The sequence below is a fragment of the Falco cherrug genome, chromosome 7 (assembly GCF_023634085.1).
Source record: "Falco cherrug isolate bFalChe1 chromosome 7, bFalChe1.pri, whole genome shotgun sequence".
Taxonomy (NCBI): domain Eukaryota; kingdom Metazoa; phylum Chordata; class Aves; order Falconiformes; family Falconidae; genus Falco; species Falco cherrug.
The window spans coordinates 2466818-2483576 of NC_073703.1; the positions used below are offsets into that span (position 1 = coordinate 2466818).

At 57.0% G+C, this 16759-nt stretch overlaps 2 protein-coding genes across 2 annotated transcripts; one reads left to right on the forward strand and one right to left on the reverse strand.

Annotated features, from left to right (window-relative positions):
• Positions 1-967: 967 nt before the first annotated feature.
• SNUPN (snurportin 1) lies at positions 968-10685 on the reverse strand. Its single transcript, XM_055715729.1, has 8 exons — positions 10493-10685; positions 10150-10306; positions 9283-9387; positions 9053-9149; positions 8390-8487; positions 7975-8052; positions 6004-6084; positions 968-2037 (listed from the first exon to the last, which is right to left on the reverse strand). Exons 1-8 carry the CDS (start codon positions 10642-10644, stop codon positions 1708-1710), a joined length of 1098 nt encoding a protein of 365 aa, XP_055571704.1. The 5' UTR covers positions 10645-10685; the 3' UTR covers positions 968-1707.
• Positions 10686-12317: 1632 nt separating this feature from the next.
• Positions 12318-16548, forward strand: SNX33 (sorting nexin 33). The gene is made up of 2 exons (XM_005437445.4): positions 12318-13764; positions 15632-16548. The coding sequence occupies exons 1-2, from the start codon at positions 12327-12329 to the stop codon at positions 15883-15885; spliced, it is 1692 nt and encodes a 563-aa protein (XP_005437502.1). The 5' UTR covers positions 12318-12326; the 3' UTR covers positions 15886-16548.
• Positions 16549-16759: the final 211 nt, after the last annotated feature.

Below are 16759 nucleotides of genomic sequence, written 5' to 3' on the forward strand. Positions count from 1 at the left end.
TAATTGCCTGATGGAAGGAAAATTCTACTGATAGGAGGCTGGATGTGGTCTCCCTGGCCCGGGCTCTCCCTGTAGCCCTCTGCCAGCCGGCGAGGCCGAACCACAGGGGGAACGGGCAGCTCGAGCAGCCCAGAGCCTGTGAGGGACAGGGCAGTCCAGGGCAGTCCAGGTGTTGTGTCCTCTTCCCCCAGCTCATTGCTTCACATGCTAAAAAAAAAACCAAGCACACAAAAAAAACCCACCAAAAAAAAACCCCCAAGCAGCAGTTTGAAAAAGACTGCAGCACACTTGGCCTCATCCGAATGCTGCGGAGCTGGGGTGCTGTTCCCCCCCCTCTGGGGAAGGGGAGCAGTGGCCAGCCCCCTCCCACAGCCAGCTCTGGCCGAAGTTAGGACAGTTCGTGCTGCCTGCTGGTATAATCAATAGCGGCTGCACAGCCAGATGATTGCATGCAGACCACACACTTGGCACAGAAACAAGTGTTTTTCTGGGAAAAACAGGGGGTGTGAGGGCAGGATACAAGTGCCCCCGCTATCTGCGGGCAGCCATCCCCACACACCGTATCTCCTCCTGGATACGGGCCCTCTGGCAGCATTTTCACAGGCAGCCGAGAGGAGACTCCCCAGCACCATGTTTAGCCCGATATTTCATCTCCCCCCTCCACGGCGAGTCTTCCTGCTCCAGCCTTTTATTGTCCCTCTGGAAAAGAACCTGGGAATGGTGAGTACAATCGTTTCGTCCCTGCTAAAACCGGTGAAAGGCAGCAGCTGGTGCTCGCAAAGCAGCCTTCAGCTGGGCTACGAGGGACAGCGGCGGGGAAGAGAGTGAACCACCTCGGTGCGTGGAGGAGAATCAAACCCGCACAAGCATTTCCTCTGCTCCAGTTAGCGCTGCAACTGATTTTTCAGTCCCTATTTGGGAGGCACGGCACGCATCCACCCTTAGGTAGCAGGAAGACGCTCAAGAATTTGTCTTTCTGAGAAACCTTTTATTTGGCACAATCAATGCTAGCGTTTTTCAGTGCGAAACCATTCCTTCCTCCCCCTACTGAGAAAAGCCTCGAGTACAGGCTTCTGCCGCGCCGCACAAAGCTGTGCTCGGAAGCAGGGCCCACTGCGCTGCAAGGAAATTTAGTTTTTCTCTGTAAACGTGTGGGTGTGGAAAGCCCAGCCTTTGGATTTACAGCAGCTCGCTGCAAACTTTTTGTTACTAGAAGTGGACTGACCACAAAACTTTCATTGAGGCAGCCTCGGTAAACAGCTGGATCAAAGGCTGAAATGCCCTCGATTCCCGGGGCCAGGGAGGTGGGGCTGCCGCTGGGGCCGGGGTTCCGAGCAGCAGCTGCACCTCAGAGCTCTGAGCACTGTTCCTATGCTGAAGCTTTGCCAGAGGCTTTAACAGAAGCAGGGTCAGGAGCAGAGCCGGGAACCCTGCAGTGTGGGGACAGATCATTGAGTTTCCCAGCGCACGACTGCCTTAGCAAAGAACCAGACAATCCTGTTAAGACCTTACAGAAGCCCTGGCAAAAAGAAAAAAAAAAGAAAAAAAAATCCAGCGGCACTTGGAACAAGATATTCCACTTTAGTGCCCTTTCAACAAAACCATCCTATGATCATTACCTTTGACCCCCTCTCAGGGAGGGTGAGGGACAGTGAGAAGCAGGGAACCTTTTCCTTTCTCCTTACCCAACCGGTCTGTCCCAGCAGCCTAATTCTCCATCTGGCTCACTGCTTCATCCCGGCCCTCGGGAGAGTTTGCTGGCTGAGGGGTAGACAAGTGTTCCAGCTCGTAATGTCCGTTCCTCGCAGCCACCGCGCTGCTCAGGTGACCCTTTTCTGCTGCCAGCTTTTTATTCTTCTTGCTCTCAATGATCTGCTGGAGCTGATGCCCAGCATAGTCTGGTTTGGCAGTGAGCACCGTAGCGGGCACAGCGAGCCCGAGGATCTCGGGGACCATGTAGGGCCGGAGCCAGCCCACCAGCGGGGTGCTGCCGGGGGTATAGTGGGTTTGCTTGTGATAGAAGAGAAGTCCGTCGACCTGTAAAGAGAGAGAGAGTGAATGAAAGGCCAGAGCTGGAGGCTCTTGCAGGTGGATGACAGAGCGCCAGACGACAGCACCGCTCTCCATAGAGGCCAAAACTACCAGCTGGATCATTTTTCTCAAGCAGTGCAATAAATAGCGGAAGGGAAAGAAGAAACCTGCAGAGCTCCTGCCCTGAAAGATCACTACAAGCCCAGCGACTGCCGGATGGCTTTCAGTCATCAGAGGCAAATGATCTCAGCCTGATGTCGGCACGGACAGCACTTTCCCTCTGGTTGCTATGATCCCATTCTGCAGAAAGGCCATCAGGTTTCTGAATAAGGCAGCGCACAGAAAGGCCACTTTACTGGATTAAGGTTATTTTAAATAATACATTTGCAGAGTAATTAGAGCGCATGACGCCAAGGAGCCCTGATTTGTAACGCTGCTACGGCTCTTTCAGCTGGCTTGTATGAAATAAATTCTTAATGTTTCCCAAGAGAGAACTTCACCAGCAATCGATGACAGTTAAGGGCACTCAGGACTTTGAAGGTTTAGGCCCTAACTCTTGTGCTACTATTTCCACACTCTGCAACACTGCAGCTGGCTGACATTTTCCCCCGCTTCCTCGCCACGCTCGGGGATTTTTGCCCCTGCCTTCCTGTGCTTCCCAGGGATGCACTCTGCAAGGTTAGATCCTGCTGTCGGGCTGCCTCACGCTGGAGGTGGTGCTCCTTTTAGCTCAGCCTCGCAAGCTCCTAAAAGGCCATTTGGCTACGAGTAAGAGTGGCTGAGTGGGCAGGAGAGATGAGAAAAAGAGCCCACCTCACGCTGCATTGCTCCCTGGCCCCTCCCCAAGGCCTACAGCCCCCAGAATATATATGGCAGAACGGCACATGTATTGGCAATGAGCAGAGGCATCAGTGAAGCAGGCAGATCAAGGTGATTTCTGCTACTGTGCTAGATTGTGAAAAAAGCAAAAAGCAGCATACATTCCTCTCTGAACCGTGGATGCTAACCTCCAGCAGAGCGGGCAGAGCTGCTTGCACTACTCTCTCCATAATTTTCAGTCACTGTTAAGATCTTGCAAAATAATCCCAGAAAAAGGGGGATTCCTGCGCTAGGAAAACGTAAGACCAGAACGGTAAACATCATGATGAGCTTGTGTAACCCTCTGGATATCTAAACAACAAAGCTTTTCCCTCCCCCTGCCTCCCAGGAAGGCTTGGGAAGAGCCAGATTCTGTGGCACCCCAGCACCATGCCTACACATCCAGCCCATTCCTGTGGGTGCGTGGCACTTGATGAGCAACAGGGATTCTCCAGCACCCACAGGAATGTTTTGGTAAAGATCAGAGCCTGGGAAGGCTTCTGCCTTCCAGACTGCTCCAAAGATCTTCCCCAAGCTGGAGAATTCAAAGGAGTTCAGCCTAGTGGAGAGTTACATCATACTCTTCCTTCCCTTGATTTCCCTTAAGTTACTCCCATATTCCTTCCAGTTTATTTAATTTGTTGGCCAGGTCTCTATTCTGAGTCACCACACTGTCACCAGCCACATCAGAATAAGGGCTGACACTGTCCCTGAACGACCGAACCTGATGGGAAACTGGTCTGGCAGGATTTCATGTGTCGCAGCCAAGCTTTCCAGATTTTAGGTGCTTTACAGTACTCCTATTCCTTCGCATCGGGGCTTCTCAGACTTCGGCTGCCCCTGCCTTCAAGGAAACCCGACTGTTGTTTTACTCAGATCTACGAGTAGGACAGTAGCTCTTAAGATCCACTCCAAAAAACACTTCAAATTCAGGGCCAGTCAATTGATCCAAAGTCCACCGAGTTCCACAGAAAAAGTTTCCGCTGAATATAGCGGATCAGGTCCTAACTCTAAAGGTTAGAGATTAACTATGAAGACCCAGATCTGAAAGCACTGACCACCTCTGTTGCCACCACACACATGAGATCCTTGTAAGGGTAACAAAATGCCAAGCCCAGGCGTAAGGTGACCCCTATTATCCTGCACTGCCTATAGCAAGGCTGCATTTTGCTTTCTGTAAAGTTTATCTCGTTGGGTGCCGCGGGTGGAAGCTCGCGAAGGGGATTTTTTGGGCTCCCTCTTGTGGCACATCACAGGGGACCCGCGGTCCCCTCCACTCCGGGAAGCAGCACCACGGGTTCTGTGGGGTTACTGGCTGCTTCGAGCCAAATTATACCACGTTTCACTCGTTGGGGTCGCACCTCGACTACCAGCTCAGGAACATGGGGGGGCAAGTCACTGCTGGATTACAAGGGAGAGTCTGAACAACTCCACCTCCCTCCCCTGGTGTTTCGCAATGGTCTCCTTCATATGCCGAAAGTTTTTCTGCGCTGACTGCGGTGGGGCAATACTCCTCAGCCTTTTCTCCCGGGAGCAGATGCCTCCAGAAGGAATGAGGCTTTCTTCAGTAAAGACGGGAACGACTGTGTCTACAGAGACACTCCATCTGTAGTTGAGCCAGTCAGCTGAAGGAAATCTGGGATGCCTTCTCAACAAGTCCCCAATTTGTGTTTAGAGCAGGGCCTGGCAAGACCAGCAAGGGGCTGGGACTTTCCAACTCTCTCTAATGACTGTCCTGGTTTTGATGAGCAGAAGGCAAAGTCAGCCCTCCCAGCCAAATCAGTGTCCCTTAAATTTGAACCTGCACTTACGTTAATCGCTGACTTGGGCCGGGAGAGCACAAGACACGCAGTCAAATCCACGTGGCTTTTGGCTTAGGAGGACAAGCAACCTTTACAATGGCTGCCCCTGATCTAGAGACTGGGCACTCCACAGGAACCGCTGCAGCCACAGGAGGAGCTTCTGGCTCCCAGATGTTTGTCACCGACGCTGTGCTGGAACGCGCTCACCTCCTCCATCCTCTTCTGCTTCAGTGCCAAGTCAGCCAGGGCAGTCAAAAGCAGCCTGAGCTGTTTTCATGAGGGGCTCCCACTTGCTGCTCGCAACCGCACAGAGCTGAACTGGGTGGCACATCGATTTGTCTGTCCTGCCCTTCCCCCACAGGTGAGCAGAGAGGCCTGAACAGCACCTACTTCTAAAGCTGATGAAGCAAATGTAGGTGTCCTGTTCAGCCGCTCTTTCTGGGGGGGAATGCCGCCTCAGAGAAAGCCAGGAGCAGCTGCGGCCAAAGGCAGGGAGCTGCTGGTCCTGTACCAGACCAAAAAGCAGAGCTCACGTTACCCCCTCCACAAGATCCAACAGCAGTATAGCAGGAGGACAGTCATCCGAACCCCTCCCCGCCATTTCTGCTACAGCCTCCTGCCCCCAGCTCCGGTACACCTCAGACACCCATCACTAACACCCAAGCACTCCAGAAACCATCGGGAGCTTAGCACCACCATTCTCTTTCCTCCCCACCAGACGCAAGGTAGCTGGGTGCCTTGCACACAAGAGGGATGGAAGCAGCGAGACTAAGGAAACACAGAGCCCGTGACAGAAGTCAGAGAAAGACACCACTTTGCCTACCCCACACAGCTCAAGAAACACCCCTGCATAAGGGATTAAACTGCAGAGATCCTCACGCTTGTAGCCACGCAAGCCCACCCGGGGTAGCAGCTTTGGCCCTATAAATGTCAGCTGCCCATCACGCTGCCACACGAATGCAAGCCACGCTGCTTCTGGGTGTCCACATCAACCCCTCTCTTGCCCCAAGGGCTCTTTCAGACAACAGCAGTAAAGCACCCGGGGCACAGGGAATGCTATGGCTTAACTCCCGCTAATTAGTCGGGTTAGATGCAGCCTGTACCTGGTGACAGGGTAACAGATCAGCTGTGTGCATAAAAGGCACCCATCCCCCACCCAGGGAAACAGCAGCACAGCTCAGCAAGCTTTCCACAGGCCTTGGGACAGCGCCGCTCCCAAGCGGAGGGGATGCACCCCTCTCCAAGCAGCAGCAGATGCGTGGTGGGGCCGTCTCTAAGGCTGAAGTGCAGGTTCCCACCTGCGTGTTCTCACCTTGAAGGGGAAGTCCATAGCCAGCACCTTACACAGGCTGTCTGAGGAGCAGGGGAAGTTCCGCAGGCCCACAAATTTGTACTGAAAGAGTAAGAGAGGGTTAGAAGAGACAACCACATAGCCTAAAGCAGAACAAGTCACTGAATCGAGCACTGGTGCAGAGGCAGCTAAGGAAGGATTTCCACCAGTGAAAATCCAGCATGAGAAGGAAAGGGTGAGGGACAGGCATCACATAAAACAACGAGATCTTGTAAAACTTGAGACAAGATCTCGTAAAACTTGAGACAAGATCTCAAGCAGCCACCCCATCATTAAACTGCTGTCCTTCCTGCCACAGGGTATTGCGGGCCCAAAAGCACAAACAGGCTCTAAAGAGGATTAGACAGCTCCTGAAAGGCAGGTTCCCTGGTGGCCGTTAACTCCATGATCTAGGTACAACCAATGGCAGATGAAGTCAGAGGGAACATGACAGGTATCTCCAATTTCTTACTCTTTCCATAGCCACTGGTGTCTGCGATTAGTACAGGTTATTGGCACAGACAGACCTCTGATGTGATTCAGAACAGCAGTTCATAAGCAAACCCCAGATCTAGAGACAGAACAACAGGACCAAGCTGTCCCATTGGTGCCAGTCACACCCCACTAGAGTAACTGAAACTGCTTGCATGAAAATCTACAAAAATCACCCAAGCCACCAGAGAGGCTAGGGTGGGATCAGCTGTTAGAGAGAACCCCCGCCATCTCTCCAGCAACGCTTGATAAAGGACATACATCACTGCAACTTTACAAATCTCATTCCAAAACCAGAAGATGACCTTCAAGAGAAGACCCCACCATGGATTGCCACCGTGATACCCAGACAGCATGAAATCTAGAGTGTCCAGAATGATCTACTTTGAGTATTTTATCACCCCAGTTTCAAATGACCCTCTCCTTGCATTTAATGAGATGCACACGGCAGAGACAGAGTGTACAGCTCCCACACGCTCCCGATACCTTTTTTCCCCAAAGCATCTAAGACTGCAGGAAGGACTTTTCAGGAGAGCTGACCCTGAGGCACTCTTTTAACCAAAATAGAAAATGATGACCTCTGGGCAGGATGCAAAGCAGACAGACATCTGCTCCAGCCTGCTGGCTCAGCCAAGCAAACCTTTCCACCCAGGAAATGAAAGCTGAAATGACTCCTGCTTCATGAGGTAGCTGTCTTCTGGATATTCCCATTGGAGTCAGAGCAGGATGTTCTGCAAATACAGATACCTCCACTGCTGACACAGGAGTGGTCATCCCCGTTTATGACCGATCTGCTCAATGCACAGGAGCTGTTCTGCTTAGCAGTGCAGCCATTGGATCCCACTTTGTAAACTGCTCCGTAGCCGAGCTGCCAAATCTCTTATGTCTGTCCCCAAAAATCACTTTCCAAGCTGCTGTGGGTTCTAGGTCTGACCTCCATGTGTAAGTCTTTAAAGGGAGACCTTTTATCCTTGCTGAGCAGGGACTCCGGGTAGCAATCCAGCAGCCACCCTGACAACTTCAACGATCCATTTAAGCAGGCGGGAAGGCTAAAGCTTTACAAGCCTTTCCCCTTGCCTCGTGAGTCCGCAAGACTAAACAAGAATAAATCCCATTGTAGTCAGGCTGCCAACCAATGCTACCCCTGTAGAAACCACAATGATTTTCCATTCTGTTTCAAGGTAAAGCTAAAAATGGCATGGAAGTTAGCTGATACCCTGCAGTCTGATCTCCCTCAGCACTTTGGCTGTGGGAGGAAAGCCACACACATTTACAATATTCAATAGTTCTATTTACATCCTGAACACGGCATCCCATTTCATCAGAAGTACACTTTGAAGCTTGATGAGGTGTGGGGTTAAGAAAAAAGCTTCCGCTTGTGAAAGAAAGTGCTGAAGCCTGCTGAACAGGAGACCTTACCCCCCATCCTCCTCCTCCTCCTCTTAGTGCAAAAGAACTTACTGGATTAATCCTGCTTTTCTCTCCCAGCCCTTCCTCCTCTTGGATCTTTGAGGAGAGCCAGAAGAATCTGAAGTCGGTCTGTGAAAGGAGGCAGAAACTTAATGACTATCCACCGCACATTGCTGATCAGCACTTGCTGGGTGTTGCCACTCCTTTGCACTCGCCTGGGAGATTTACAAACTCAGCTTCACCTACAGAACCAGCCAGCCCCATGAACTCTGCTACTTCCCCCAATACCCCCAAAAGATCCACCCAGTTATTCCAGTAACCAGAAGCCCATAAGCTGTAAAGATGCTGGCGCTTAGATGAAATACCCATCCTACTGCACGGTGCACCATGTCCAGTGCTGGCTGCAAAGCAGCTCACGGAACAGGGAACAAAAGGGAGGGGAGGGCAGAGGGGGAAGGTTCAGCACCTGGCAGTCATAAATGGGGTGTCCTCTCCAGCACATCACATCGAGGATATAGTACGTCTGCTGCACCTCGTTGTAGATGCAGTCCAAGATGCAGTACACTGCGCACACAAACACAGGGAGGTTGCAGACATGCCCCTGAGACTGCCTCACCCAGCAGCCAAATGCCAGCACAAATCTCTCCTGCATTAAGCCTGCCCTGATGTAAGGCTGCAAAGCTGCGACCACAAAAAGCCCTGTCCCAGACAGAGGCCCAGCAAGCAAAGGCATGTTTCAGAAAATGGCATTTATCAAACAGTTACCCCTTCTCCTGAGGGCAAGAAAGCAACTACAAGATGTATTAAGGAAGACCACACCGTACACAGCTCTCTGTCAGAAGACAGAAAGGATGTTGAGGTTTAAGAGTGTCAGTTAACCAGGCAGCTAATTAAAAGAAACTCTTACCAAGCATAAAGGTATCTGATACTGTCCACATCTAGTTATCCCCAGAGACACATGAACAGGGCCAAAGCTAACTACTCCCAGCAACAGAGAAGGGCACAGCTCCACGGCTCAAGGGAGCCGGAGGAACAGCACTGAGCCTCCTGGCGCACACGTTCACAGGGAGAAGCAGAAGGTTCCCCTCTCTCTATCCCAAATTCTGTTCCCAAATCCTCACACTGTTACCTTTCTCGCTCGTTGAATTGTGCCGGTTCCCCCCTGGCAGCAGGGATGGGAACCTGTTGACACAGAAACCGCTCTTGGTGTAAGCTGCTGTTGTGCCCTGTGAGGAAACAGGAGAGTAAAAAAAAAAAAAAGAAAAATCAAGCCAGACGCACGGACCAGTCTTATGTTAGCTGGGAAAAAGGTACAGGTCCTTTACCAGATGGTGAGACATCACCACTGCTGCTGCTTACCCTAGACGCTACAACTAGTGACCTTTTCCCGATGGGACACACCACTACAACCCACTCCTGCTCCAGATCCAAGGGGACATCGACCAACCATTCTGACAGCATCAGCTATGGAGAAATCCAGAAAAAAAAATATCAGTTAGTAACAAGTCCCCCAAAGTTATGGAAAACTCATACATCAAGGATAAAGGAAGGTTTTGACTTGGCTTAAACAGCTACACTGGGTGCTTCAGACGCAATTTGCATTGCTCATCACCCAGCGTTAAGCACCAGAGGGGCTCACTCCCTCTCTCTAACCAACCTGCTTAACAGACTCTCCCCAAAGTCCTTCTCTTGCTTCCCAGCTGCTGACTAAGCTACAGACTACAGCATGGGGCTCACAGTCCTTGCCTGGGCACTCCTGTACCTTGGTCCTGGCTCCAGCCTCACTTTCAGCACTTCATTTGTGTATTTTAAATATGTGGCAGAGCATAGAGATTCCTAAACATTAGGAGTAAAGAGCCCAGACAAGCTGACCTCTTCAGAGACTGCCTGGCTATGATCACCTGAGCATCTGTGTGTCTTTTTAGGGCCGATATGGCACCAAGGCTAATAACACCCTCCAGCTGAGGTTTACCTTCCTTCCTGGTATCCCAGACATGGGGAGAACAGAAATCTTTAACTGAGTGCTGCATAACGGGATACAAACGCTGCTGGCTGAGCTGAAACCTCCCAGAGCACGCAGGCAGCTCATCTCCACCTCTCCTCCATTTGAACACAGCACATCGCACGGCTCCCCTCCAAGCACCAGGCCAGGTCAGCACCCCACACCCCTCCCGCTGCCTGGCCTCGCACTCACACCTGCTCCCCTTCACGAGGGACCCTCCTCACCTGATTGCCATAGCGCCTGGGCAGCCTGTGGCCAACATCCACGTCCATTTCCTCTTCCCCCGCATCTTCCCCCTCCTTCTCCTCGTCCCCGCTATCCACCCCTGCCCAGTCGTCATCTGCCAGCCTCCTGGCATGGTTCACGTAGTCCAGCCGCCTCCTGGGAGGTGGGGGGAAAGGAAAGAGCCCCGCTCGCCCTCCGCGGGAGACAGACTACCCCCTCCGCCCTGCACAGCCCCGGGCCCCGGCCCCGCAGCCCCTGCCGCCCGGTGGGCCCAGCACGGGCCTGTCCGCCCCCAGCGGCACCCCCCGGCCGGGCTCTCCCCTTCCTCGGGCCCCAGCTCACTCCCTCTGGAGGCGGAGGAGGCGCTGGCGGCGCTCGGCCTGCCCCAGGCCGCCGCGGGCCTTGTAGGCGGCGAGGCGGGGGTGCGGGGCCGCCGGGCTGTTGGGCCCCGCCAGGGCCACGCCGGCCGCCAGCGCCGCGCTCAGCTCCTCCATGGCAACGCCCGCCCGGCGCCCGCGCGCCGTGACGCACTTCCGCCCGACGGCGGGAACGGCGCCGCAGCCGGCCCGCAGCGCCCCCTCGCGGCGCGGAGGCGCCGCGCCCGACCGCCGCGCCGGCCAGCGGCAGCCCTCCCCCCCTATGACTCAGTTTCCCCTGCCGCCGGGAGGCGGGCAGGGACACTCGAGGCTGTGACCGGGCACGGGCGTAGGGGACATCCCGGGCAGGGACGGAGGGGACACACAGGGAAGGGGTGCGGGGGACAACTGCGGGCAGGGACGTAGGGCACCACCCCGAGCAGGGATGGAGGGGCCACCACGGCCACGGATGGAGGGCACCGTCCCGGGCAGGGACGGAGGGGATACCCCGGGCAGGGATGTAAGGGACATAGAGGGCGGGGATGGCGGGGGACAACGGCAGGCAGGGACATAGGGGACCACCGCGAGCAGGGACAGAGGGGACCGCGGTGGGCAGGGATGTCCGCGGCCATTCCCGCTCACGGCTGCGGGAGCAGCCGGTGCCGGTGCCGGTGCTGGTGCCGTGGGCGGGACCGGTGCCCCCGGGCCGGCTGCCTGCAGAGGGCAGCGTGCGACCTGCCGCGCCGCTCCCCTCCGCTCCCGGGCGGCGAACCGGGGAGCTCGGCGCTGCCGTGCGTCACGGGAGGCTGGCGGCCAGCCCCGCCACCGGCACCGGCACCAGCACCACCACCGCCACCGCCACCGGCACCGGGCAGCAGCACCGACATCGCGCAGCGGCGGCGGGCCCCGACACCGGAACCGGGCGGCGGTACCGAGGGTGGCCCCGGGGCGCCGAGGCCGGGCGGTGGCAGCGAGCGGCGGCCCCGGGCCCTGCCGGGCCATGCGGTGAGGGCGGCTCGCCGGTCCCGCCGACGGACGGGAGGCGCGGCCGGGCCGCGGCTGTGCTCGGCTCCCCGGGCCCGGTACGGCGGCGGCCGGGCCCCCCGTCCCCCCGCTCCCCTCCCCGGCCCGGCAGCGGGACCGGCCCGGTGCTGCCCAGCCAGCGGGCCCTCCCGTCCCGCCCCAGACCCGCGGATTCCTGGGCTACCCCCCCCCCCACACACACACACCCCAACCCCCCTCCCAACCCCCGGGAAAATCGGCCCGGAAAGGAATTGCAAAATTCCGGGATCACCGGGAGGTTGGGCTGGGTTTGGGGCCGGTTCCCGGCACTTCCCCGGGGCCCGGCAGCCGCTGGCGGGAGGGAAGCGGGGGGTTTGTCCACAGGAGCCCCGGAAAAAGTCGCTTTGGATTTCTTTCCTCGCCGGCAGCCAGATCTTTTCCTCCCAGAACGTGGAACGGCGGGATCGGCGTCCCAGCGAGCTCGGACCTGCGCGGCCATGGCAGAGCCCGGCTCCTGGCCCGGCCGGGGGCTGCGTCCCGCCGCGGCCAAGGAAACGCCGCTCGCTTGACCGGGGAATGTTGTTTTTAACCGGGGCGCTGGCATCGGGGGGGGCGCTTGGACATACGGACCTTGGCGTCGCCTCGTAGGGGATTTCTTTTCCACCTTTTTTTTTTTTTTTATTAGTTCATTTCCCTGAGAAACCAGCCAAGCCTTTTCCCACTGGTGGTGGCCTGGAGCTTGTGGCGTTGCCGGGGGGGGGCGGTTTTTGGCTGCGGGGGTTGCGTGACGCTGTGTCCCCCCCACCCTGGGACCAGCCATGGCGTTGAAAGCCAGAGCGCTTTACAACTTCCAGAGCGAAAACAAAGAGGAGATCAGCATCCAGGAGAACGAGGAGCTCGTCATCTTCAGCGAGAACTCCCTGGACGGGTGGTTACAGGGCCAAAACAGCCGCGGGGAGACCGGCCTCTTCCCTGCCTCCTACGTCGAGATCCTCCGCTCCCGGTCAGGCTCCAACTACACGGATTACTCCAGCAGCCCGGCCGGCTCGCCCGGGCACGACTCCTTCTACACAGCTCCCCCCAACCCCGGCATCCCCTACCAGGGCAGTTTTGAGGATGACGATGATGATGATTGGGATGACTGGGACGATGCTTGCACGGTGGTGGAGGAGCCCCGGAGCGCACCGGGCACCAATGGGCACCCCTCGCCCAGCCTGCAGTACCCGACAGCGTACGGCCACCACCAGCACGCCGGTTACCATCCCAAGCCGGCACTGGAAAGGCAGGACAGCATGAGCTCCTCCAAGAGGGGCAGCGTGGTGGGGAGGAACCTCAACCGCTTCTCGTGCTTTGTGCGCTCGGGGGTGGAAGCCTTCATCCTGGGTGATGTGCCCCTGATGTCCAAGATCGCTGAGGTGTACTGCATTGAGATGGGCTCCAAAGGTCCCCAGTGGAGGGCAAACCCACACCCCTTCATCTGCTCCGTGGAGGACCCGACCAAGCAAACCAAGTTCAAGGGCATCAAGAGCTACATCTCCTACAAGCTGACCCCCAGCAACATCAACTCGCCCGTCTACCGGCGGTACAAGCACTTTGACTGGCTCTACAACCGCCTCCTGCACAAGTTCACAGTCATATCGGTGCCCCACCTGCCCGAGAAGCAGGCCACCGGGCGCTTCGAGGAGGACTTCATCGAGAAGCGCAAGCGGCGCCTGATCCTCTGGATGGACCATATGACCAGCCACCCCGTCCTCTCCCAGTATGAGGGCTTCCAGCACTTCCTCTGCTGCCGTGATGAGAAGCAGTGGAAGCTGGGCAAACGCCGGGCAGAGAAGGATGAGATGGTGGGCGCCAGCTTCCTCCTCACCATCCAGATCCCCACGGAGCACCAGGACCTGCAGGATGTGGAGGACCGCGTGGACGCCTTCAAGGCCTTCAGCAAGAAGATGGACGACAGCGTCCTGCAGCTGACCAACGTGGCCTCGGAGCTGGTGCGCAAGCACGTGGGGGGCTTCCGGAAGGAATTCCAGAAGCTGGGCAATGCCTTCCAAGCCATCAGCCACTCCTTCCACATGGACCCCCCCTACAGCTCGGACGCCCTCAACAATGCCATCTCCCACACGGGCAAGACGTACGAGACCGTGGGGGAGATGTTCGCCGAGCAGCCCAAAAATGACCTGTTCCTCATGCTGGACACTCTCTCTTTGTACCAAGGGCTCCTTTCCAACTTTCCGGACATCATCCACCTCCAGAAAGGTAATGGTGGCTTCTTACCCCCCGGTGATGACCTCTCATGTGTGATGGCTCCACCTGAGTGGGGATGCAATGAAGAAACCCTGTGCTGTGCAGGGGTGGGAATGGGGAGGGGGCATGAGGATAGGGATGGGAATGAGGATGGGGACCATTGCCTGTGGCTCCCAGGGAGGTGGCATGGTCCCTGCTGGCATGGCTCCCCCGTCGCCCCAGCCTGGAAGAGGCTGATGGGGCTGGTGGTGCTGCCCCAGGTGCTGCCATGGGCTCCATAACTGCTGCTGACAGTGCCCGAAGCGCTGGCGGGGGGGGGTCAGCACAGTTGTCACTCCCCCCAAGCCATGAGCCCAAGCCAGCACCTCAGCTCTGGGCTCCAGGGTGACCTGCCCAGCACCTTGTGAGCGAGGGGCTGTGTTGCATCCCCACTCACCACCACTTCTCCCTCCTCATCCTCCCTCCCCAGCCAAGGCAGCGGTTGGGTGGCCAGCAGGGATGCTCCAGCTTGCTCCCCCAGGGCTGGGATGCGGCTGGACATGGCCTGGGGTCGGTCAGAGGGGCGGGGGGGGGACGACAACGATGACGACTGTGCAGGTCAAGGTGGGAGGTGGACGTGTCCTTTCTTCCCACCAGCCCCACCGCACTCCCGTGGCTGGGGGACACACACTGAACCTCCTGGGGACAACCAGGGTCAAACTCTTCAAGGTTTAGCACCCCCAGGGCATCGGGGCTCCCTGCATCCCCTTCATCCCCATGTGCTCACTGGTCCCCTGGGTATTTGGGGGGGTAACGAGGGAGGAGGAGGGGTGAGAAGCGTCTGCTCTGCCCTTTTGGTGGGGGGGCTGTGGCGGGCAGGGCTCGGTGTCCCTTTGCACCCTGGCAGCAGGGTGTGACGCAGCTGGGTGTGTGAGCGGGGCTGAAGTCCATGGGGAGGGGACGCCTGTGCCGGCATCCGTGGATCTGGGGGGGGCAGGCAGTTTTCCCCAGGGTGAAGCCAGGGCTGCCCATGCCCGAGCAGCCAGGGGTGCCTGTGCATTGCTCCGCATCCCTGGGGGAGGCTGGGAGGGCACAGGGGGAAGGAGAATGCAATCCTGCCCTGGCGCTTCCTCGCCTTTCCCTCCCCGCGTTGTTTACTGGCGGGTGAGAGGGGCTGGATCCCGTCCGGAAGCAAGGCCGCGTGGGCAGCGGAAGGCAGGATCTGGCCTCCAACTTTTGCTTCTTCCTCCTCCTCCTCCTCGTCTCCACTGGGAGCAGGGCTGGTGCGGCAGGAGCACCGTAACCCCGGGTCCAGTGCTCCCGGCAAGGGGCAGGGAGGAGGGAAGCAAGCCTGGTGAGCTGCAGGCCAGATCCTGTTTTCAGGCGAAAAGCCTCTGTGGTAATGAGGGGGGAGGAATGCAGGGCTGGAGCCAGGCAGGATTCTTTCGAAACCGAGCTGTAAAAAATAAAGGGAAGGAGGGGGAAGAACTGGTGTCAGAGCATCAGCTGCCTGAGGGAGAGGGAGATGCTTTCCCAGCCGAGCTCCGGCTGGTGCTGCATGCCCTTCCCACACCCTGGTTCATCCCCTCCCGAGCTGGGGTCTCCCCACCCGTATCCATGGGGTAGCATCAAACATCGTCAGGGCAGGCTTGGCCGGGGTGCTTGGCTGTGGTAACACTGCCCCACGTTAGCGTTGCACCCCGCGCCTGGCATCGCACCCTTCCAGCAGCCCAGACCCCCAAACCTCCTGCTAAGTTCGAGGCTGTGGGGCCAGGCTGGTGCCCCGGCACAGAGAGTGAGGGGACCTGCCGGGGCCGGCCAGAGATGCCTGTGCCAGGGGGAGGGGGACGGAGGGTCGCACGGATCCATCAGCCTCTCACCCTTCCCCCTGCCTCGCCAGGTGCCTTCGCCAAGGTGAAGGAGAGCCAGCGGATGAGCGACGAGGGCAGGATGGACCAGGAGGAGGCAGACGGGATCCGCAAGCGCTGCCGCGTGGTGGGCTTTGCCCTGCAAGCCGAGATGAACCACTTCCATGAGCGGCGTGTGGCCGACTTCAAGAGGATGATGCAGTCTTACTTAAAGCAGCAGATCGTCTTCTACCAGCGCGTCAGCCAGCAGCTGGAGAAGACGTTACGCATGTACGACAACCTCTAACGCCTCCGCTTGCTGCCCCCCAAAATCACGCACTTGTCTATCCGCAGCCTTGCAGACCTCCTCTGTTTGTGACGGGCTGAGAATGAATGGGAACTCATGACGCTAGTGACCAAATACCTTCGGGCTTTCTTCCCCCTTCCCGGGTGGGCAGGCTGCGCTCCTGCGGGGAAGGGCTTGCCCACGGGCTGGCCATGCCACCTCTTTCCCTGGGGACCTCCCACCCTGCCGCGGGTCTGGCAGGGGCGCAGGGGGGTCACAAGAGAGACGGATGTGGAGGTAACAGGGCCGGTATCTCTGCTCAGTGATTTTTAGCTTTCTGAAAACCCATCCTCCTGGAGCAGAGATGGGTGCATCCCAGCCCGCTGGGAGAAGAAATCAAAGCAGTCGACACTTTGCACACTAGAAGCTTTTCTGATGGAAAAAAAAAGAGCAGAAAAAGATCTTTATTTGGAAGAGAACATTGGAGTTTTTGTCACAAGATATTTTCAATATTTTCCATTTTTCGCAAATGTTTCTGCAGCATTTTTACCAATCAGTTTTTAAGTAGACACACAGAAGCAAAGGGAAATCTCTTTCTTGAGCATGGCTGTTGTCTGGGAAAAGGGAGAAAAAAAACCACCACCCCCCACAGCCTTTTCAATAAAATTGTTGGTAGAAAAACCACCCACCTCCTTCCCAGAGATGTCTGTGGAAAACGGAGCCGCTCCAGGATCCTGGGGAAGGCTCCACATCCGAGCATCCCCAGGCTTCCAGCCAGCTTCCGAAAATCCCTGTGCTGTGGGCAGCAGGGGGCTGAGTGCTGCAGGGGCTCCTGTGCTGGCTGCCCTCCTGCTCTCCAAACAACCCACCGAGGGGCAAATCCTGCCCCGCTTCA